This window comes from Limulus polyphemus, unplaced genomic scaffold (genome assembly GCF_000517525.1).
Source record: "Limulus polyphemus unplaced genomic scaffold, Limulus_polyphemus-2.1.2 Scaffold338, whole genome shotgun sequence".
Classification (NCBI taxonomy): domain Eukaryota; kingdom Metazoa; phylum Arthropoda; class Merostomata; order Xiphosura; family Limulidae; genus Limulus; species Limulus polyphemus.
Window position 1 is genome coordinate 146,482 of NW_013665948.1, and position 25,916 is coordinate 172,397.

General features: G+C 31.3%; 1 protein-coding gene across 10 annotated transcripts in view; it reads right to left on the reverse strand.

Moving 5' to 3' along the window:
* The window catches only part of LOC106457496 (semaphorin-1A-like), a 217,514-nt gene that overhangs the window by 40,736 nt on the left and 150,862 nt on the right, over positions 1-25,916 (reverse strand). For 8 of the 10 annotated variants that reach the window (XM_022383452.1, XM_022383459.1, XM_022383456.1 and 5 more), the window contains exons 3-8: positions 13,079-13,175; positions 11,895-11,940; positions 8,402-8,464; positions 7,854-7,961; positions 5,734-5,821; positions 2,478-2,498 (exon numbers count right to left, since the gene is read on the reverse strand). In XM_022383452.1, the coding sequence (XP_022239160.1) occupies positions 2,478-2,498; positions 5,734-5,821; positions 7,854-7,961; positions 8,402-8,464; positions 11,895-11,940; positions 13,079-13,175 (423 nt within the window). Of the gene's footprint in view, positions 1-2,477; positions 2,499-5,733; positions 5,822-7,853; positions 7,962-8,401; positions 8,465-11,894; positions 11,941-13,074; positions 13,176-25,916 lie in introns of all 10 variants that reach the window. The other 2 variants (XM_022383455.1, XM_013916916.2) reach the window with 2 other exon arrangements.

A 25,916-nucleotide genomic window follows, 5' to 3' on the forward strand; every position in this document is an offset into this window, starting at 1 on the left:
CCACTGGGGAGCAATTACTCTATGAATGTTTAAAAAAATTTAATATTACATGTATATAATATAGGGATTGGCTCCCTAAAGACACCAACTGTATAGTGTACTAAGCACTGAGTATCTACATGTTACAGTCATCTTAGGTTCATCTGGCTGATAATTGCTGTTTCACCCTGTACTTAAGCTTTTAAAAAGAATACCAGATATTTGTAAGAAAGAATAATGATAACACTGTTTCACTAAAATTATGATATTTTTTAGTGTAAGATATAGAAAAAACAGTTTGACTTTTCAATACCCCTACGACCTTTGCAGTACCTTATTTAGTAATGTACAAAAAGGTTTGGGTGCAATATTCCAAGCCGTTTTTGTTGTAGACTGTCAAAAAAATAATAATTACAAATGGGCCATTTTGAATGGATTTTCTTTTCCATGCAAGTTTAATATGAATGCTTTTTTTTGTGCATTTTTATATGTGTACAGCTACAGCAGTCAATAGTAGAGGTTTTAAAGTGTTGTTTGAAATGAATATTTACAATTTAAGGTGCTCTTTGCCTGAATGTTCTATTAGGGTTTTGTGCAATTCCTTGCAATCCCTATTATGAACCCTTATCGTGGTTCACGATATATTTTATAAGCAAATATTCAGAAGTGCTTAAATTCACCGACTGAGGAATATTAATTAAATAACTGCTTTTTTGCCATAAATGATATTCAACACGTGAATTTTACTTTTAACTTAATCTAACATTCAGCATTGTTGTAAGTTATTCTTGGTGTAATATTTGGGTGAGAAATGTTGCATGTGATTTACTGAACCCATCAATGGTATTGCTCTTGGTTCAAAACTGGAGTAAGAATTATTATAAGTAATTTAATGAACTAATAAGGTACATTACTTTTGGTCAGTGATGAAGATAAGTCAGTGCAATCCTGGGCGGTGCACACGCACCTTTTTTGAATGAGGATTGGCATGCCCCACACTTACTTTGTGATTTCCATTATTAATTACTGAACAGATAACATATTTCCATACATTTCATGTAAAAACTGTATAATAAATATTTAGCTTGTTGAGAAGTCACTTTATATCTTCACTTTTGTAAAAAATCATACAGCACAGGCCTCTTCTCTTCCTTAGACGTACACCACTGCTCTTTTATATCTGGGTGAGAATTCTTGCAAACTACTTGCCATTCATTTATATTACTATAGGTATCACTTGCGAGTAAGCAATGTTGCAAGTGGCTTACCAAACTCACCAATCATACTACTTTTGGTCTGAAACTTACCCCAAGCATTCTTGCAAGTGATTTATCAAATTCAACACATATTGCTGTAAGTCAAATACCAAGTTAATCAATGATACTATTATTGTTCTGATATCTAGAAGAGTGTTTGTTTGTAATTAAGCAAAAAGCTACACAATGGCTATCTGAGCTCTCCCACTACGAGTATCGAAACTTGAATTCTAGCATTGTAAGTCTGCAGACATACCGCTGTGCCACTGGGGGGCGTAGAAGAGTGAGTACATTTATAAATGGTAAGCCAAACATACAAGCTTTTGGTTTTAAATTCATGTAAGCAGTGTTGTATGTGGCATACTAAGCATATTAATAATAGTTTTATTTTACTTGGGTGAGTATTTTTACAAGAAATTATACCAAAGACATCAATCCCATTTCATCAACATACTATCTTTTTGTAATATCCCTAGCTTAAAACAAGTGCTGAACATAACAATTTGACATTTTCTTTCCAATATTAATGTTTTAATTTGTATCAAAATGCAAGATAATGTATCAGTAAAAATTACCCCTAAGAACTTCAACAGCAACACTAGCTGTTAGATTAAAAATTCTCCAAACAATATTTTTGGTCAAATCAACATTGAAATTATTGTCAAAAATTTTCATACTGCTTAATTTTTACATATTTGCAGACCTTATCTTCATCTTTCACGCTGTCAAGTATGTCAGCATGAAAGAAATCTGTTTAGGAAAAAACTATTTCAATGCAAGAAGAAGTAAATGATTTATTTTCTTATGTACAGGAATTCCATATTAACAGTCTTATTTCTTAATAAGTGAGTTGTTAATGCATAAATGAGTTTTTAATTATATTCAGTAGACCATCACTCAAACGAAGACAAGCACAAACCACAAGCAAAAGTCATCATCACAAGTAGAACACGAGAGAGAGAGAGAGAGTGCATGGTTAGAAGAGTGCAATGGTGCAGCAGAAGTGTGCCCAAGAAACATGACAAAACAAACAAACCACAGTAGTAAACAGTCTCCAAGGAAGCATGCTACCATACAGACCAATAAAGCACCTCTGTCAAAGTCTACAACCATGCTCCAAGTGATTTCCCAAAACACAACATTTGAACATGCAGAGATGTTGTCTCTTATTATGAGCTACAACTTCAACTCAACACAGAGGTGCCTTTAACTGCTTAACAAGCTGACAATGTCTGACACTACCTGTCCTGTGGTTAACAGGTCCTTGTTCCCAGAAGCAGTAAGTAACAAAATAAAGCAACCAGTCACTAAAAATCTATTGTAAATATGGCCATGTTCAAAGCTTTTAAGAATTTCTTAAAAACTGTTTAAATTTAAAACAAATAGCATGGTAGAAATTAGATAAATTATACAAAAAACAATATAATTAATACAAATACAACAATAAAAAATTACATACATACATATATATATATACTGAATATCATAGTTAGAAAATATATAACATTTACAATTAAACAATGTTATTATATGTTAATAAATTTTCACTCAATAAAGAAGAAAATTATTGACACACAAAAACAGTATGTTCTGTTTTACCTCAAAGAAATAATTTGATACAAAATATTATTTATGATATGTATACCGCACAGAAGCATGATCTCTAAAAATTTATTTAAAAAAATATTCATACTCTTTTGCATTTAAAAAAAAAAAGATGGATTAACAAATAAAAACTTTTTGCACTGTGTTATCACACAACTATTCTAGATGTTTACTGCTGAAAATGTATCCAGTGATCTAATTCTAACTATCACTTTCATTGTATATAGTCTAACAAAAGATATGCATATAACTTGTGGGTTTCGTTTTGTATTCCTCAGATATTTTCACAAACATGATTGTTCATATCACTTACCAAATAATTTCATTTTCCTTTTTCAAAATTTATGTCTGTTCAAACGTCTGTAACTTGCTAATAATAATAATACAGTTCCACAAATATAATTCATATTTAACCTTACAACCAGGCATAGTAAATATCTGTAAAAATTTATAACACCAAGAATTGTTTGAATAGAAAGAAAATTGAAAACGATGCCGCATTCAATTCCCTATACTAGTTCGGGATACAAAAGCATGGTTGGTAAATTACAGGTTTTCTCAAAATATTTTGCTAATTTAAATAATTTTTTGATTTGTATTCAATTCTGACATAAAAATAAATTACATGTCTGAATTTTACAAGCTAGAAAGAAGAATGAACTTGTAATTTTTGGTGTTACATCAATAAATGCTTGTAAAAAAAGTAAATGTATTTAACAAAAAAATGAAAATATTTATTATTTCCATGACATACAGAATTTTATGACACATCAAGAAACATTTTTGTGATAAATAAAATAAGCCACACACCTATATGCTTTGTCAAACCATTTTACTCTGAACAAATACAAAACTTTGAACATGGCCGTTGAGAAAAGTTATAGCAAACAAATCTAAATATGAAGATATAAACATGTAAAAGAAATTTTTACCTATAATGTAAAAGACTATTAAGCTATGTAAACATACTACAGGTAACTGAGGGGCTTTGAATTGTTTTATTACAAAGCAAGTTATTATTTTACTTCCAAATTCTAACACATAACTGAGAACTTGTTCGTCACATGATTCTCTTACTTTTATTCTTATGTTTTCATATATCAAAGAAAACAAAAGACTGGCAAAAACTTGTCATTTTCCCAAATGTTTTCTAGCAAATATTCTCAAAGTAATAATGTATAATTCACAATGCTAGTCTTACTAGCATTTCTAAAACTGTAAGTATATAAAATAACCTTTCATCACAAATTCTAAAACATTCTTTACAATAACTATTCATCTCAATAACACACATATACGTCATCACAATTTTCTTCTACTCAAGTAAGGCTATTGGCTTCCGTTAAAACTATACAACTCACTCCATAAAAATACAACGAAATCTCTAATAGAGCTGGGAGCTTAACTTAATTAATGAAGGTAATCAATTACCCATGATCATTGATTACATCAATTAATGTCACACACAATAATCAATTTATTGAAATTACAATTAAGTAGATTAATGTCATAAGAATAATCAACTAATTTAAATCAATGTTTTCAATTATTATTATTACTTTCAACTGTTCCAACTATCCAAGTCTCATATAAAAACTAGAGGGGCACTCAGTAGAGCATATACCTCTGGCATGCAACATTAATCATATTCAGCTCTCAAAAAATATGAAAATGTATCTGTATGTTCTTCGTTATCCGGACATAAATCATTTTTGGCAGGACAACGAGGAATAATATTCTACATATGTCCAATTTTATCATAATCCAATCATTTTTGACTGAGTTATAGAGCAAAAATAGTGTGAAAATTGGTCCCCCTGTTAACATATAGTTTTTGGGGTTTTTTTTCGTGACTTTGACCATGAATCTCCAAAAACTAATCACTTCTAAGTTTGGTCATAGTCCAAATGTATACCAACTTTTGTCCAAATCCATTCAGGTGTTTAAGCAATCCTGCTGACAAACACATACATGGGAGTGAAAACATAACCTCCATCACCTTCAAAGGCAGAGGTAATAACTGATTAGTTTAACATAATCAATTAATGAGCCTGATTATTCCACCAATTACCCAGCTCTAATCTCTAAAATTAATAATTTGACTGTAACATTTAATAGTAATTTTTTACTTTTTCATCAAAATGAAATGCTGAAAAAGACACAACTTCAATCCTTTTTTTATATGTCCCCAATGGATACTTCAAAAACTATTTTAGTTAAGTTTTTTCACATCATCTTCAGATAATACTTCTATATTATCCACAAATTTTAGAAAACACTTAAATAAGTATGTTGTTGTTGTTGTTGTTGTTGTTTTTTTTTTTATGAGGCTTTGATTAACTTTTTCAATCAATCTAATTTTGAGTTCTTTCTACAATAAAGGTTCACAACAATATTTTCTTGTGCTCCAATAAATAAAATTATTGCTTTATTATTGTTGGTTTAGCATAAATAATACCAAAAATCACCACACAAATAACTTAACAGACTAAATATGCAACGTTTCATTTAGCCATCCAGTCATGCATATTGACAGTAGGTTCTTATGCTTAGCTGATTATGCTATCAACTTCTAAAACTGATAAAATGATAAATATATTTTGAAAACAGCAAAAATTTCAATAATGCCTAGTTACACATTTGTAAAAAATACTTTGAAAAACCTATATTAAGTCTTTTCGGGTCTGAACATAAACACCTACTTCTTCCACAATGGTAATTTCCACCTATTTTCTTCATTATCAAGGGTGTAATGACAAAACTGAAACCCACAAATTAAATATGTAGAAAAAACCTGAAACAAAGGAAACCTCTTCTTTGTTCAATTACCTTCTCAGTTACCAATGATACTGAATACAATTAAAACAAAATTTGAAAAAATATGTTATTATACCTGCAAAAACTGCTGTACTGTTGTGATTTGGATCATATGGGCATAATCCCTCTCCAGTCTGCTCCTCTCCATATTTGTACTCATTCTCCTTAAGAATATTTTAAAAACTATTTTAACATTCTATAGTCATAAACTTTAATATATATAAGTACTATTAGATTTGAAAACAAAATCTGGGCCTGTTCTCAAAGTAATTTAAGAAATGATTAGAGGTTTAACAACATGTTAATGAAATTTAGCTTCAATCCATCTAATGGTTAACAAGAACCAGCAGTTATCTTATGTTTAGCATACACTATCTGTTACCTGGATCTAGCATGACAGGTAAGCCCACATGAGATTCAAATAAAGACTTCAATCCATCTAATGGTTAACAAGAACCAGCAGTTATCTTATGTATCTGTTACCTGGATCTAGCATGACAGCTAAGCCCACATGAGATTCAAATAAAGGCAAATGAAAATGTTTAATTTTGTTTAACATAAGAACAAGAATTATACGTTCAAGAAAGAAATACTTAATTGAAAAATACTTTTTAAACTTTTTCTTAAACAAAATTTCTTTAATATGTTTTTTTTTCCTGTACACCATGGAAACCACTATTTCTATTCTCTTCATCTTCCCAAACTTGATGCTAAATTCATGAAATGATCCAATGGGAAAAGCAATTATCAATATATTTCTGGTAAGGTTCTGGTGGTTGAATACCACTCAATGTCATGGTAAGTATACAAACACTAGTATCAATTATGGTCATGTTTTAAGACTATGTAATCTTCTAAATCTAACTACTAACTATAGACTATTAGTTTTGTTACTAATTTATAATTGGGTTCTTTTTGCCCCTACATGAGTTGATAGTACATTTGCATTTCCATAATAATAATATCACATAATAATATTAATAATAATAATAATATCACATAATAATATAATATAATAATAATAATAATAATATCACATAATAATAATATCACATAATAATATAATATAATAATAATATCACATAATAATATAATATAATAATAATATCACATAATAATATAATATAATAATAATATCACAAATTAGTAATTAATTAGACTTGCATGGTTATACAGGTTACAAAACATGATAATAATTAGTACTAGTTTTCTTGTTCCAAAACTTGTTTTGGTCACCACTGAACATTTTTGTTGAACCATTTAAAAGTTGAACTTCTCATTTGAGAACTTGCAACTTTTTCATTTTAATAATTATTTGCTTCAAGTTAAAAGAAGGTTCCTTACAAATCTAAGTAGTGAAACTTTCATTGTATACATTCAAATACTTGTATGTTTTCAAAGAATTATAGACAAAAAATATATATTAACAATTGGTCACCTATTAAATAATGTAGAATAAGACAACAAGCATCTTGATCTTAATATGATTTAACAGTTAGTGGGAATTATAATACTAGACAGGAAAGGAGCAAGTACACATCTGATTTCAAAAAAATGTTTCTTTAAAACAAAATCAGTATTAAAAAACAACATTCTACAGTTTACTTGACACTTCTTCTGCTAACAAAAGACTTTATACCTACTACATTATCAGACTACTCCTAACAATATCATGAAAAACATCATCAGTGCATGCATTCCTCAGCAATTTGCCAAGGCATAATATAAAAAACAAAACAAATACTTTTATAAAACAAAAATGTAAAATTTTGGTGAGACAGTGGTTTCACATAATACCTCTAGTGTCTTGAAAACTTAACAAATGAAATAAATTTTACTTTTTCCTTATGAGGTACAAATCAATAATTGCAAAAATAAACATAAGTATACCATTTTTGTTTGATGACAGAAATTATTAGTTAGCCTGGACACGACAGAGATAATAGTGTACTCTATTATTACAAGGCTTGGCTCACACATAAAAGTTATTTTTAAATATCCATCCAGAAAAATCACTATCATAATTTTTTTTTTTTTGATGAGCTACTAATGTTTTTCTTTTTTTTCACTGTTACTAATTTCTTAAGCATTGAATTTTTTAAACTCAAATTACAAAATCATTTTACATTGCTTTTGGAAAAGTATTGTTATCTTGCTATTAAAAAAATCCATAAAAAAATGCTAGAAAACACTTACTGTTTGATTGTAATCTCGACAAACTGGTTTGTACGCATTTGTCCCACACACAAAAAGCACATTATTGGACTTCAAGGCAAGAACTCTAATGTAATTTTGACATTCCTCCTGCAATTGCATAAATGAGATTTACTTCATAACATAGCCACAACCCTATATTGAATGCAGTAAAGAAAAATGTAGACGAAACATAAACCAAAAATTTGCTTTAGTAAGTGCTAAACCACACTTCCTAAAGTACGAGTAATATATTAAAGGTTAAAGAAGACATGGGGTTAAAATCAAAATTGAAAATTCCTAATGTTAAAACTAGCCAACGAATTGTATCCATTATATATCTCAGGAGGTTCTTATTTTACTTTTATGTAAAAACAAGTGCTCCATTTGTATGGCTATTACCTCCAATTTCCTCCCCGGTTATGTTAAAATAATCTTTCAACTTGTTTCCTATCACAGGCTTCTTCTTCGTTACTTTACTAAGATCAAAATATTACTTCTTTCCTACGTTCTAGCTTTCTTTAAAATTGACATTAAAACTTGTTTCATACCTCTGACTTTCCTTTCACTCTGCACACATGGATATCATCATCAGATGAGTACCACTCAAGCCGCTAAAACACAGAAAGAACAAAAATGAACACATTTCACGAAGTGCTACCACACTGCATTCAAGCTAGGAAGCATGAAGTGCCTTGTAAGAAATATACACCCTTTGTATGGAACAGTTTATTTGCCTAATTTCAACCTCAAAATACTGACATAGCATTTCAGAATTACTGAGGGAACAAACAACAATAGTTTAGAAGAAACAAGTTGTGGCTAAAAAAAAAAAGGGTGTGTGTGTGTGTGTGTAGTAAATAATTCTAACAACCAAGCTTACATCATAAGAGAAAAAAAAATTAAAATCACTAAGTGAGTAATACTCCATTCTATCTTAAATGTTCAATTTCATTAAATGTATTGTTTAGAATGTTTAATATGTCTATTTTGTATTATTTTGATTTTGTTTATTATAAAGATTAATTTGCAATTATTAAACTGAATCTTCTAAGTTAGCCAAACTTCATGAGATATTTTAGGAAATATGGCCAATAATTCCGCTAACAGTGAGGGAACTCAAATGATGAAACAATGCATTCTTATCAAATTATAAAAGCAAGAAGAGTACATTTACTTATATATTTTCATTATTAGGTTAATTTTAGTTCTCACCTACTTAGATAGCTTGCTTTTATCAGAAATTAATTTATTTTGATTTTTCCAAAACTTTGTGTATTTCAGTTAATATAAACTTGCTTTATTTAAAAACATACCACTTCAATATATGAATACAAATCATCCTTAGTTTTGATTTCTATCATGTATGTACTAAGGTACAAGTGAGGCAACAATTCTTGGCTAATGTTCATTAACAAATTAAAATGTCTTTAGTAAACTTTTCTTTAAAAATTAGATTTAATTGGAAAAATCAATTAGTTAGATTTTATTTGAATAAACAGGATGGAAGGTCAGTAAAATTCTTTATGTTAAAAATCAATTTTTGCAGTGCTGATATTTATATGTTTTGGCCAAAGACTATTTAAAAAGGAAATTCTTTTCTATTTCTATATTGGCCATTACTTTCAAATCATAATGATGGATTTCAGGAACATATGTATAAAACATGGGATATAAATACATTTGATAATATTAGATAATGCATCTATTAACTCCCCATCATTTAAAATTTAACTTAAATGTCCAAGATTTACACTTATAACCAAAAACTTTAAAAATCCATAATTAGCATTCAAATTCCTTAAATTCAAGTGAACACAAGTGTTTGCTTCTGTTCCATTTCATGGCATTATTTGAGATATCTATCACTATTCTGAATATACAATAAGTAATTTTCACTCCACACCTACTTTTAATATTTTTTTCCTATCCATTAAGTTACTTGTAGGAATTGATAAAAGAAAGAAAACTGCTTAATAATGTTTTCACAAATTATTGCAACTGAACACAGTCTGACAGAATAAAATTAATAGAATCAAAAGTTTATTTTGGTATTAAAGTTTATTGTGGTGTCTGCTTTTTCAATATAAAAACTACATGGAGGCAACACTATCAATTAATATCATTTTTTCAATAACTTAAAATATTCAAACAAGGAGGAAGATGCCATGTGAATAACACAAAATTTTATTTATGTGCAAGTAAAATTGTATCCGAAAAGGAATGTTTCTTAACACACACAAGTATCAAGAAACAGCTGTAGCATAAATTTGGTTTTTATGTAAATTGTAGTGCTCCAACTGTGATATATAATTCAAAGGTTTCAATACTAATGATCTTTATTTTTCTTTCAGACACAAATGCCAAATGTGAGTGAGAACTGACAAGAATTATTCATTGAATGACCAATTCTTTGCAAGTAACATCGCTATACATAGTGCCACAAATGCATCAGTTGCACTAAATTAAATATACTATGTAAAATATTAACTCATGCTAACCAAAGACAGCATGACTTTTCCAGCGTAAGTCAATACACTACCTTTCTTATTAGTTTGTCCCATAGTTCCTTAGTGAATAAAGTACTGCTCTCTCAACTAAGCATAATATATGAACATATACAGAATTGCAATCCATTGTACACAGCATGAACTTGGAATTGAGAATCAGAACAAATTGCACACAAAAAAAATTTGAGTAATTTTGACAAGCCCATATTAACCACAATACTTTTTGTAAGTAAAATGAGTGCAAAAGACCTTCAAAGATGATATTTAATTGCCAGAAAAATAGTTAGTTATGACCACCAGACCCCATATGTACTTCAACCTGAAAGTTTATATATGTATGCTGGATTTCAACATAAGCTCATCTGAGATATATTACTATGGAGAAACAGGTCTCATCTGTGCTCTGGTCATTCCATTAAAAGATACCAAATAAAACAAAAAGTGGTATTTGACTTTTGTTTAATAAGATCAATATATATATTAATGTGATGCTAGTTAATCATGTAAGCAGAAACGTAGATCACAAATTTAACATTTCACAAAATCCATCCATTTCAAACTTTTAAATTGTTTTAAGGCTAGCCCCAACAGATGCAGTAACCATTCTATGAATAAAATTAGTGGTTCAATGCACATGTATACCTATATTCCACTTGATTTGTTTAAAGTTCTTTCAAGATGATGTGGCCTAGAAAAGGTGACGGCAATTGAAATAATTTCACAAGCATTCATGATTCATGAATTCCCAACAAGAAGCCCACTAAATAATCATAAACCTTTTGGCCAATAAACATGAGAATTAAACTCTCTTTCACCAATATTTTCCTCAGGTGCTTTACAAATCAAACAACATTACTGTAACTGAAACCTCTTAGTTATTCCCGAAAGGTTTATATAATGCTGTAAGCATAAAAATACTAAAACTCACTCTAATTCTTTTTATGAGGAAAGCCATTATCTACTGTAAGATTTGAATGCTTTGGGCCATTCTATAAAATACTCTAATTGATTTTTACTGCTGTTAAAGCATGCCGTTTAATTCAATTATAATAAGTATATTCTTATTATTAGACAACATTTGGTGATATTTAACACAGTTGCTACCCTATTTAAACTATTTATAAATATGTAGTTCCTGGAAAATTTCACCAAACAGGATATGTAACTAAGAACAGTCTTTTAAACAAAAGTCACAAAGTATTTACAGCCCAGTTTCAGAACTTTGTTTTCTTGGAAACATGTTATAGAAAGTTGGTGTGATAATTACACCATGTTAAAGGAAGTATGCAGTTGCTTTCATTAATATTTTTAGGAACTTCCTAAAAAAAATAAACCATGTCTATGTTTTACTAACTTTATTGTGATTACTAAAGACTAATACTAACAAAGATTTTTAACTTTCCACATTTTCTCATCTGCTTAGCATAACTACCAAAATGCAGAACTAATTTCTATATAAACTTATTAGTTAAGGTTATCTGCAATCCTATTTTTAAACTTTTTTTTGCATAAGGAAGTTTAAAATAAGTCTTACCTTCTTTTCTTGTAAAGTTGCTAAGCTGATGTTATATACGATGTTTCTAAAGACAGAGACAAACATTTATCACACAAATAATCTATTATACTAAATTTGATTTTAACTTCAAATTCTAGTAGATAATTAAACAAACTTCGTAGTATTGAGTTATTTATGCCTAAATGTCCTCTTTATTGTAAAGGTCAAATAATAATATAGGAAATTGACATTAATCAGTAAATGGAGTTATGGTTATGTTACTTATCTGAGAACAAAGACAAGAGTTTTTGATTGATGAATGTAATTAAATGTATAATATGAATACAAGATAACAATCCAATTGTTTTAAATGCATACTGTAAACAGGCCTAATTAGATGACTAACAAATACTCAAGAGGAAAAACAAGGAAGTTAAAAACAACTAAAAATACAGATCAACAACGTACAGCAAAAATTATCGGGTATACGTATTACAATTGATATAAAATTACAGCTATATATAATTAAAATCTTAAAAAAAGGGGGTGAGGTTTGATAAAAAGTTGTGTCACATATGAACCCCATGAAAAATGTTTGCCCCCTAATACAAACTATATTTTCTGTACTTCACAAAATTTTAAACAAAGTTGTTGTTTTTTTATCAATAATGATTAAAGTACAGACCATGTACAGTAAATTTATTTCTTTAGATCAACAGCAATACTTGAGATAGAACCGTAGACCTACAAAACTTGAAGAAACAACAACAAAAACTAATGGCAATCTTACATATGTAAAATGCATTTGAATCCCTTGTTGATATAGATACTTTGACATGATCATTTTAGACGTAAAAAGAAAGTTCTTGGAACAGTATAAAAGGGTTATTCTTTATACTTCCTTTTCCCAGAAAACTGTAGCTTATACATTCATATCAACTTACTCAAGGGTTTTAGAAAGTTTGTCTGGCACCATGTCTAAGCAGAGATAGCTTATTATAACGACTTTGGACATCCATTTTTAATGGAATAGTATTATAGTCTTTGAGAATTTTCTTTCATTTGTAAATTTCACACAATAATAAATTCATGAATTGTTCAATCAGTCTTAACTACTTTTACTTCTTAACACTCCGACACTGGTTTTTTTGCAAGCAATAACTTAAATTTCTCATTTTTCAACAAATACTGTTTGATGTCATAAAATGCTACATTGGACTTACTTTGCTCCCACCAGAAGATAATTGCCATCCCTCTCCAACAACTTGAAATGGTCACTGTGTGTTTGGTTCCCTGGAAATCTGTCCACTTTATGCTCCTCTGAAATAAATAAAAGTAAATTTTGATTTTTTTCTCTAGACAGGAAGATTTCACATGGCGACATAAATATATTTCTAATCTCAAAATACACTATTTAACTCTTTAAAAAAATTAATCCGTTGTAATGATTTCTGTTTCTAATTACTAAGATCTTAAAGTTTAGACGTTACTTAGTTACTGCCAAATGGTTTGATTTTTAATATGTTAATTTTATACAGTTAGTTCACCACACTAATAAAACTAAAGCAAAGCAGACACATATATATATGGATGTACTGGTACTACAACATAGCTAAGAACAACTTATTGTGTTTTACAAACAATGCACGCATAAGAATGCCTGGCCTCAACAATACTGGTATACAAATGTGTTTTTTTTTCTTTTTCTTGAAAGACCTAAACTTTTCAAACGTTACTGTTATTACCATTGAACTGAAAGAACACATTCAAGTATAATACTATAGTATGTAGCTGTACTAGCAGTAATAGTGAATAGTCTAGTTACTAATTGAGAGCTGTTTGAGTTAGTGTTAGACACTGTTTATAAAAATGATTAACATGTAGATTCTACTGTTCAATCTGTTTTTTTATAGGGCATCAAATGTATCATCTCAGAACAAAAAAGAAAACTGGGAATTAGAAACTGGTAGCTTTTCATTTACATAAATTTTGCATGCATTGCCATATTAACCTTGGCATTTTGAATTTCAAATATACTTAAACATATATATATATTCTTATGTAGACTGTACTCTTTCTACTGAGTTTAGATACTTAACTGGAATATATTTCTAGTAAATTAGATTTTTATTACACTGTTAAAAATACGCCAATAGAAATAACAAATCTGACTTGTGCATGTGTTATTTCACTTAGAAGTAAAGAACACTGGCATATGACATTCTAGGTGCTACTCTATGTCTAGTTAATTTTCAACTGTACCATCAGATCTGGTTTAAATTGTGGTAATAATATTTTCTGACATTAAAAAAATGAAACTTCAGAATCACTCTGACAACTATGTTACAGAATTAGAGAGGGTATATTTTCAGTTATCACTTTAAGTACCCAGATTCGGATGTTATTGTTTTTTCAGTAACACTTTCAAGCTAAAAAAATACCTGTTTCCCAGGCATTTTACCTGTATACTTAATAACACAGCCACATATATACATACATTGTAATACAGCTAGATAAAAAAAAAATGACAATTTCATTCCATTTGTACCCATAAATCAATACTTCTGGAAAAACAATCTTAAAAACAAAAAGGTGGTAAGTTACACGCCTGGAGAAAGTCTGCAAGATTAACGAGTTGAGGTTCGTCACCGCGATGCCGAGAAATCAAGGGACTTGTATTACTAAAAGTACGGGAGCACGTGATGCAGCCTTAGGCGATTACACAGCTTTCAATACTTATGCAAATCTATCACAGCCTAGTTTCAATGTATCATCCTTTTTCTCTTTCACTTCACGAGAGTTCATACTAGTATAATTCCAGCATGAAGAAGGCTAATAACAAGGATCTATTAGCTTTTCAGTTTTTATACATTATAAATAACAATACATTTTTAATAAAAATAATTAGTCACGTAGTCAAACAAATATTGTAGGAAATGAAACCACTAAAAATTACGTGTTCTTAAAAACAATTCGGTGCGTTTTAAAAAAGGTAACTTTCAGTATATAATTTAATCTTTCTTCAATAAATTAAACTGATTTTGACTTAGTCGTTTTTGATAAAAAAAAACAAGAACTAAAAACATTTGAAGCATGCAGTTACTACAATCTTAGAATTAATGTTCGCCACGCAGAAGTTATGAGGTTAAGAGCCTGATGAATATTTTCTATAAACAATTCCACGTGATCTCACTGTAATTAGCAAGCTTATAATTGTAGAACATACACAGCAATCATAAAAACCTCAACCCTATAATCTAACGCGCAAATTGGCATGAAAAAAAAAGTTCCAAAACGCCTCTGAAAATTTCCGTAGTTCACGGCAGAAGCATACAAATATATTGTCTTTGTAAACACGCATCTGTATAAAACGTCCTCAAAATGTATGAAATAAAAAACAAGATTTTACTTTTGCTTTTCTAACATCAACGCGTAAATAAACCTTCCGACGCCATTTTGTTTTCACCATAGAGCTATATCCGCATCCCACATAATACTTTTGACAAAATTCGTCGTAAGACATTATGAAGAGCTTAACATTTTGATGTAAGGTGACGCAAGAATGTTTTACCATGAATATAACTTTGGAGTAAACTATATTGAAAAATACGTCACTTCATATTTGAGATCTGTTAATTATTTCACTACCCCATTGACAGATACAGTTTTCACAGTGCCAAATTATTTCTAGATACTCAATATAAAACAAAAGACGTATATTTTAATATTACTTTACTTATCCGGCATTTGAATGTGGAAAATTTTAGGAAGTTCTCGTGGTGGTACAAAAATTCCAAGTTCATGTGGCAGTGCCCATGCAATGGGAGAGTTTAATAGGGCTCTATGGAAGTGAAGGCTTGCTAAATAACACGAACAACACCCGAATTGAGGAAATTAATGTAATACACAAGCAAATGCCCGTACCGAGTTTTATTAAAGGCACAATCAAATGACCATATAAAAGCCGTATTATCAACTGAAAAAATGACATACCTAGAAAGTAAAATGTGAACATATCATGACGAGCATATAGCCATCAATTGGCTGAACGTAACATGAAATTAAAGTATCAAGTAAAAATGTATAAAAACTCAACAAACCTTCAAACTTTTTTTACTTCTTAGTAAGAATTTCACAATTAAGTAACAGTGGAAGGTATTTGAGACTTAAGCTGCCAATTTGCATGTCTTCGTTGATTAAAACATCAGACACTAATACTTGTTTCCTATTTATATGCAAACTAGAATATACTTAAAAGCTCATAAGGAACCAAAGACAAACACACACACCAGTGAACTACACTTAATCAAGCAAGTTATACAGCATACAAATCGCTTTCGCAATTTCCTTAATTACAAAACAATATTTTCTGGTATACCTTTGACCTTATTGGGAAGAAACACTAAGATAAGCTTCTGAATATAAATTGAAATATTTAATGAAACAGGCCGATCTTACGTGTTTCTAATAATTGCACATAAAATCCTTATTTTCCTTCTTTGTGTAACAAATTACTGCTAGAAAAAATCAAATGTATTTTTTTTTCAATCACTCAGAGAAGAAAATATTGAAAATCGTTGATAAAATTATTACTTCAGGGGTGAAAATATATTTGTTTGTATTCCACGTCTAATGAAAATTAAATTATCAATTTGGTAAACGTTCAGTCTAGATAGATGGGCTAAAACACGTCGAACTGGTTCACCATATTATTTCCAGAAACTGTTTACAACGTGTGTGATCTGAGAAAATACACGTTGTTCACAGTGTTAATTGAAGAATGAACGTTGAAATATTCACGTGGACTCGCAAAGAATATCAGATATAATTGAGAATGCAATTAATACAGCCTGTAGATTCAAAGCGATTTGAATTTAATCAATACTATCATATTTATAACATACTGAAATTGTAAGAACATTTTGAAACAAGTAAATCTAACTGAATTCCAGAGATATTAACCATAAACCACAAGTACGGCTACACACACACACATATATGTATGTATGTATGTATGTATATATATACACATACACACACACACAACCTTTTCATTATAATTTTGCATTTAATAATCCAAACATTGTAATATTATATCCACTGCTGTTTTTGTGGGTGCACGACTTTTACTTCATTATTATTTGTGTATGTGTGATCAAAAATCAATATACTGTAAGTATTGTAATTACATTATTCCGTAGGAAAATCCTTACTGTTTTGACATTCAAGTAGCCTTACATGTGTGTTGATTATTAAAGCCACATCCGTTTTCTGAGAAAACATCTACAAACTGGCCAATCACAAAACACTACAGTTAAAAAAAAAAAAGCACTTTCAGTTTAGAGTTCTGAAGATGACTTTTTATATATATACAGATAATGAAATTACATCACAATGATACATAAACACATCTACAACTGTACTCAAGTAAGGCGAATATCTACTTACGAAAAGTAGGAAGATTTGATTATAAAAGATGTGTTACTCGAGATTTGTGTGTAATAGAATAAATGTTCATCTGTCAGATGGCTAGGGCAGAAATTCTCTGGCGCCGACTGAATAATCGATACTTCCACACTTTTGTTGTAAAATGTATAGGAAGACGACGAATCAGAAGCAGGATGCCCTAAGGGCACCAACTCTCTCGTTTGTTTAACTTCCGAGATAGCTTTGTAAATATAATACATACTGTTTTCTTAAATAGTTACTATACATTCAAACACACCGTTTCGCATTATTTACCACTGTGTAATATGTGGAAATATCTGAAGCTAAAGCTTTTTCTTTGCCTTTAAGCCTAATGGTTTACCTAACTACTATCAAACATCTTAAAAATAGCACTATCTCGCAGGATCGATTGATTTCAGTTTTCATGCGCATATTCACTTTTTGTTTACTAAGTAATCATCTCGCAATCACGTAAAGGGTAAAATAATTTTAAAATCTTTAAATTATTGATTTGAATTCCTTTCCAAAACAAACATTTTAAATATAAAATACAATTTAACACTGAATATAAACAAAGGTTAAGGTTTATAACGGAAATTCTGAGTTTCCGTGAACCGTATCTACTTTCATAGATTTAGTGGTTTTTAAAATGCATATTCTACTCGTTATTTCACATCTGTTCCTCTAAAGGCCAAAGTTCATGAATGGTACTCGAATTTTAAACTCTGCACAAAAGACAGAAGATACGACACTACTCAGTACTTCACTCCTGCTAGTCCTAACATTTCACGCTTCCGTCTGAATTGTTTTTTTTAACACTATTATAATTGGGATAAGGAGTGAGTTTGATCAGTATTCAAAACTTATAGGTTCAATAGCTTAATTAAAGGGGGGGAAATCAATAATCACAAGAGACTCAAACCAACCTGTTGGGGCCTGATATATTAATTATGTCTAACGAAACTGGGTTGTAAAGAGCTGATTAACCATTCTGTGCTGTTTCGTGTAAAATGTTGCAGCACATGCAATAATTCAATGTATCGAAGTGCAATTAAAAACCGGTGTTTCAATCTGACTAAAGGAATATCATGATTACCATTTAATATAACTCACTAAGGCTAATTCATTTATATATATATACAAATAAGAAATACAAAATGTGCACAGCAGGCCCTCTCATTTCAAGAAAACTTTCTACAGTAATCCATAAATCATATACTGAGCAGATCCAATAACTGTGTACAGAATAAACCAATTTAGAAGACCCAAAACCATATTGTGCACTATCTAAGATTTATCAAGTCGAGAAATGCGAGACACTTTACTATAATTGTTCTTTGGAGCTCAGAACTGGTTCAATTACTGAAATAATACGTTCAAATTTCACTCGAACTCTGTTCATTACAAAATAGTTGAGAGCTTAAAAATTATCCAATTCTAAGTTTAAACAGTTTACATTTTAAAACAAGTGTTACTGTAAAGAAAATATGTTTTTTATCTAATACGTTTTATCATGTTGAAACCATAAGTCACAGAACTTACTTGTTCATTGTCAATACGGACTCGTTTTGAGTTTCGTCATGACGAATACGCAGTTTAGCTTGAAAGACGCAAGCTCGTCGTGTCAGATAACAGAGAATATTAGTTAAATAAAATATTGTTTAGGAGCCCTTCGAAAAACAGGGGAAGTGGAGTTATACTGCAATGAGTTGAAATACCTAATCTAATTATCTCCAAATCCCGTAATATATGGAGTTGGTAAAGTGAAAGCTCCCAATCATAACCTGCACTCGCCCAACCCAAATAGAAAGTCACCCTGTATGTGAAAGATTTCTTGCGTATTGAACGTGGATAACGTTTATTAACATTTTTATCATACAGAAAAATCAACTCTTTACAAGGTCTGTTAAAAATCGGCTGTCAAAAACTCTAAAAAATAGTAAACACAATCTGTCGTACGTGCATTTATTACTTTCTTTAACATAAAGATTTTAAAACTTTTTCGTACATACAGTGTTATGTGGTTTTAACACAAACCGTTAGATAAGGAAGTAGCTAACTTCCTGTCGTCCTAGTTACCCATTGAAGTGAGTCATTCACCTATGTAACCCGTGCGCTCTCTCGTTGGGAAAATTTCTGTAAATAAGACAATACTATGTGGAAGTATACATCGATTTTTTCCACTGGCGAGTCAGGTGATTTCTTGAGGATACAACCTCCCTTCTTTTTCAATTGGAATGACCAACAGTGTCTGGGTAGTGCACACGCTGTGGGAAAGATGTTCCTAGTAAATATTGTTACTTTTTATCAATCCTGAACAATTCTCCAGAGACTTGCAGCGGATAATTCTAAGAGCTTTCAAACCCTCAGTAAAAACGCCATCTTCTGTCAAACTCGTTGTTTTCGATTGTTCGGTGAAAAAACATAGTTTTACATTGTTACATAGTGTCCAATCACCTTCAATATTTACTCCCGCAAACTATTTTCTGTCGAACCTCGTGTTATTCAGTGAAACTTACCTGATTACTCCAAAGGGATATCAGTGCACCTGAGAATACTACATATTAAACAACTGACGATAATGTTGTACTTCAATGCATGTTTCCTGCATATCAACTTATATTTGGGGATGTTCTACATGAAAATCAAACATCAATTTGTTTTTATTCTTGAATTTATTTGCATAAAGGATGGGAAAACTGTTTTCTGTAACTACAATTACATGTGAACTTATAGGTAATATTACATGGGTTATACGGCCACTTGAGACTCACTAAGATGTAGACATAGCCGCTCCTAATTTAAAACTGCTTACAAGAGGAAGGGACGCCAGTTAGCAGCTCCAGTAACCCGTGCAGCCACTCTTAATGAAGTAACGTCATAACGCCCCCACAGTTGAAAGTGCTGAACGTTTATATCGACACGTTGCGGCTCGAACCTTGTACTTTCCGATACACAGTCCGGCACGTTAACCATTACGCCACACGCGGCCTGAGGATGCAAACTTGATATCGAGTGCACAAGTCAATTGTAAGCCTAGACTGTCTTTGAAATCCTTTCCTGGCGAAATAGCTTATAAATACTAAATAACACAGGCCTGCGAATTTAAACTTCATTAAAGTTGTTTTGGTTCTAATAACGGATTTTCCATAATTCGAAAATGATATATTTTTTCCCATCATGTATTCTCATTCATCCTGATTTTTTTATTGTTGTTGTGAAATATACGTCTTTTAGTCTCAAAACTACGTGTTTTGGTCTTTCTTTTATCTTTTGCATATCAGATTTTGTGAAAAATCTGTATGTGACGGAGAAAAATGGATATTTCCGGATTCAGTGAACAGGAATTACTGTAGAACATTGAATAATCAAAATACAATAAAACCATAGCAGGCCTGTGTAATTAAAAGAATTAGAAGATCAATTCCCCTCCTACTGGTAGTTTTGGTATCGAATTAGATCGCCTGATATTACTTGAAACTGCAGGTTTCAGATGATCATAGTGCAAATTTTACTGTTTGATACAAGTTATCTCTTTTATATTGCACAAGCTGGGGTACCCATCCTTTGTCCCGGTTATGAACTTAAAATGTGGGGGTGGATGTTATGATAAATAACACACAAATCCTAACTTTCACACAAGTTATTTATAACATAATATATTATTATAGTATTCATTATTACATCACCAAATGTAAGAACTCAATATGTATATATGTAAAACATGGTACACACTGTGCGATGGTCAGGGTGACTTTGTAGGAAGAGGTAGAGGGCAAAGTAGTAGCGATAGGGGTGCTTTCTGTTACCCGCTCTCAACATCCAACTCTTAATGTCCTTCCATAGTGTTTCACGTGATTAATTTATTGACAGTCATTGGCCGCAGAAGTGTCTCACGGGCCGAAGTTGAAACGTCACGGGTCAAAGTAGGAAGCGAGTATAACTCAAGAAACGGCTCTTCATATAGGGTGGCTGTTTATGTATTATTGCAATAGTGGCGGCCATTTTTTCGTTGCATTCATCCATAGAGAGTGCTAGTGCACTCGCTGAGATATATAAGACTTATGTGTGCCCTCCCCCACACTGTGTGTATGTTGTGTTAAAAAAATTTAATTATTGATTTTTTGTTTGTGTTGTATATGTAAGGACATGGCGCCTTCAATGAATACACTTAACGTTAACTTACGTCAAAGATAAAATATGCTCCATAACAGCAATAATAGAGGTGGAGAAGGTTGTGAACCCAATTAATATACCCCTTGTTCCAAGCTATCACCCTGCAAAGTTTGGTTGAGGTTGGTCCAACGACCTAGTAGTAATTAGATAACAGACAAACAGACACACAGTTTTTGTTTTGTACTTTATATATATATACAGATGTTTCGTGGAGCTTACATAAACGGTATACTTTCAACAATTTTACTCTTACCTGCCTGTTTTAAAGAAATATACGTTAGTATAACACCAATTACACGAGCAAATAAATTTGCTGAAATTTTTATAATAACGTAACTCTCGGTAACGTATGAAAATAAATTAATCTCTTTATTTATCAAAATAAGTTTCTTATTCGTGCTAATTACCTCGGGTTTTGCCAATTATGTAACAGAAAAGATGTTAACAACGTCAGGCATTTTGTTGCATCCTGATGGGTCAGATCTTTGACCCAATATAACGCCAACAGAACAAACAGCATTATCCCGATGGAATTCATCGCTTCTTCAATCTAATCCTTAAAAACACTTTTGTCAAAGATTTAACTTCACACAGATGGCGCGATGTGCGTGACGAAATGCCTCGACGGACACCGAAGACAGTACGTATAATATATAACGAGACTCTAAGGATCGTGCTTCAACATAGATTAAGCGCGTACATTTCATCATAGTGACTTTTTTCTTTTATATCACTATCAAGAAGCCAAGGCGATAATATACCCAAACACCTCGTGTTTTCTTAGCATGCTTCTCAATTCGTTACTTTCCCTTCCGTCTAGTTTATCAGTTCAAAATTAGGGATGGTTTGTGCAAATATGTGAAATAAACTAAACCAAAATACCAGATTTTACTGAACATGCTCCAGAACGGTAATTCTCTTCTCCCATAAAAATCACCCCGACTACTTGGGTGAGTTGTGAATTAGGAAAGTTTGGGAACTCTTACGTTATTCGATTCCAAAATGTACTGAAAATGTAAGGCTTAATCCTGAAGACTATATTATAATAAAGAATTTTGTTGCACAAATATATATATATATATAGTCAGGATTACGTAAACAGAATATGCTTATCCACTCTCCAACTTTAGGTTCCATCCACACGATTTACTCTCCGTTGCAATAATATAAAAAACAAAGAATGCTAGATGGAAAAATACTATACACCAGTCAATGTAACAATTTACTTGGTTGTCCGGGTTCCTGAAACATTTTAGCTGTTTTTAACAAGTATTCTATTCCAGTCGACTTCAATTATGCGACTCAACATTTGTTAACAGAAAGCTACCATTAAGAAAAATCCAACCTATATATACTAACTAGTTAATGAAGGAATTATACATCCTGAGCATTTATAAAAAGATAACTATCTCTTCTCCAGTATATGATTTCCTTTAACATTTTATTAATGTAACCCAGAAATTATTTTAAAGGAGCTGTAAAATGTCTCATCTCAAAATTTACCGCCATCTGGTGACTGGTGTCCTTCTAATTTATAGATTAGCTTGGAGAATAACAGAAATGAAAGAACTGGGTAGGGTTAAGTTTGTTTAATCCATGATCACTTTATGTCGTAATTCAGTTTTGATGTTGCAACATCAAAACACCCTCTATTAACTATAAATAGTGAGAGGCAGATAAAGGTTAGGAGACACCCACATTAAGCTACTACCTCCCTCCCCCCAAAAAAAGAAAGAATATTTTCTGGTGAGCAATTCTACAAATATGATGCAGTGACCTTTTTTTTGGTTAAGAATAACAAATGAACAATAGAATTAAATCAAATGCACACTTCAACTGTTCTGTTTATGTTGTGTATTGTCTGTTAGTCAGTCAGTAGACATTAAAATGACGTCACATAAAGGACGCTTAATGTTGCAATTTATACTGTCGTGACGTCGGAAAAGCGTGCACATGTAATGAATCACGAGAAGAATTACGCATTCTGTTGGCTACAACATAGCATGACATGTGAGCTTTAAAAGCAAAAAATAAAAATATTTGTTACTCTTAATTTTGGTTTTATTTACTCTTGAAACAGAACACTTTCGGGGACCTTGCGGAAGTACATTTAGTACATGGATATGTGTCAAAAACAGGCTTTCTAGTTAATAGTTACTGTTTCATACAGTTAAAAATAACTGTCGAAAAGGGTGGGCGTTTTAGAGTGACGCGTGCGATGACCAGTAATCACCCCTGCCCCCCTTTTTTTTTGTTGTAAGTCTTACTCGCATGTCGAGTGATTTTACTGCGTGAACTGAAGGCTTTTGGCAAAGAGTAATACACATTGTTGACTGAGTTCTACTTTCGCAGAAACCTGTAACTTTACATCCTTCGATTTTTTTCAGTCCAAAAGTATCATGTTTGTCATTATTCTGTTTTTTGTTGCGGTTACAAGTTACACCAATGATTTAAGGGCGATGGCATTTCGCCAACTTCTCCATGTGTACTGATTTCTGTTAGAACAGCAACTACATTATTACATAACTCAATATACTTTAATAATATATTACTGAATAAAAAAATCCATACATGTACGGATACAACACAGTACGCGATGCACATAGTATTGAATTTACATTAAGAAGGTTACACATTACCTAACGAAATTTACTTACCTTTATATACACAATTTAAAAATATATATATTTAAACTGCTGCACAGCGTACTGTTTAATAAGATCTCTAACACGCTAATTACATTATAGCAAAAGAAGAAGAAGAAAAAAACAATTCAGAATACGCAAGTTTTAATGTGTGGAGGCAGAATAGGGACTTGTAAATATGGCGGCAAGGGTGTGACAATTTATCATCTAACTACCAAACCTGTGATTTTAGACGTACTAGGGATGAGGCCTGGCATATTAATTTCCCCGCTTGCGTCACGAAGGGTGTCACCTGACAACGTTTTATGGAACCTATACTATAGCCTTTAGGTCAAATGAATCAATCATGATCAGTTGGGCAATGTGAATTACTCGTGTGTGAGAGGAAGTACAATGTTCAAACTAATATGTCTACAAATGTGAAGATGTTAAGACTTATTAAATGCTAAATCACGTGGGTATTAGAAGTTCTGTATTTCTGTCGACTACGAATCAGACTTGATTTGTGTATTAATAACTCCTGATAAATACAAAAGAAATGAGTGGTAATTCTGCAGTGATTGACAGATAGCCCTGGAGTTATCGCACGATAAACTATTATTGGGCAAGTTAAGATTACATTTTTTTAAGGTAATTTAACGTGTCGTCAATTAGTCTCTCAATGCTCGATTTTTAACAGTGGTTCATTCCCGAATAAGACTCTCAGCAATTTACTACATAACCGTGAAGAAACACCAGTGAAAAGTAACGACCATGTAACATAATAGTTAGTACAGTAATTGTCCACTGCACATGATGGGGATATTTCATTTGAAGTTATATGTATGTATATATCTATAAGTAATACCTGAAAACCATGTAAAGCCATTAACAGTGTGCTTAGATTTCAAAAGTATCACATATATAAAAACAAACCTTAAAAACGTTTTTGCAACTTTTCTTCAGTACTTCCTACAAAACATCACCAATCAATTTTGAAACGTTCTTCGTCTTACGACTAAACAACCTTAAAAAAAGGGCATAGCCAGTAATGCATTAACAGTCTGATCTACAAAAGTGTTTACATTTTCTACCGAGGGGCACAAGGCGTGAGTGTACTGCCAATGATTTCTCGAGAATATAAGAAACGTAGGGCCATAAAATTTGTCATTAATTAACTGCTGTTGTAAATCAATAAGTTCTGTCTTATATAATCGTATTTTCATATAAAATTGATTTTTTTTTCAAGGGAGGAAAATAAGATTACTGGAAAAAAACTTGCTCGGCCACGGGCTAGTACAATTTAACCAATAAAGTTCACTCCACGTTACGTGATCAGAATGCATTAAGTTCGTCGTAAGCAAACTAATGAAGTGAGAGACACTGAACCAAGAAACGGCTACTAGGGCACGAAGGTCACGTAGTCGAACCGATCCAAGAAACCAGAGTACGTGGCTCTAATCAACCAGTAAATCATTGCCTTTAGTGAAACAACATAGATCGTAATGTTAGTTAAACAAAAGCGACGATACGTTCAATCATATAGGCCAGCATATCCCAAACTTTTTTGGCCGCGTTACACTTTTCAGCTGAGAAAAAGCTTACGGAAAACTAGACACGTGGAATATTGGTGTAGAGGGTATGTTTCGAACGCGGCGCCCTCTAGATTTCTATATTATTCATTTAATCAAATTACATATTAATGAATTTTTACATTATAATATATTTTAGGTACAAACCTCTCCACTAAGATATTATGTAGAATAGATATGGCATCTTCTATAATTCTTCTTCAATGTGAAATCGACATTAT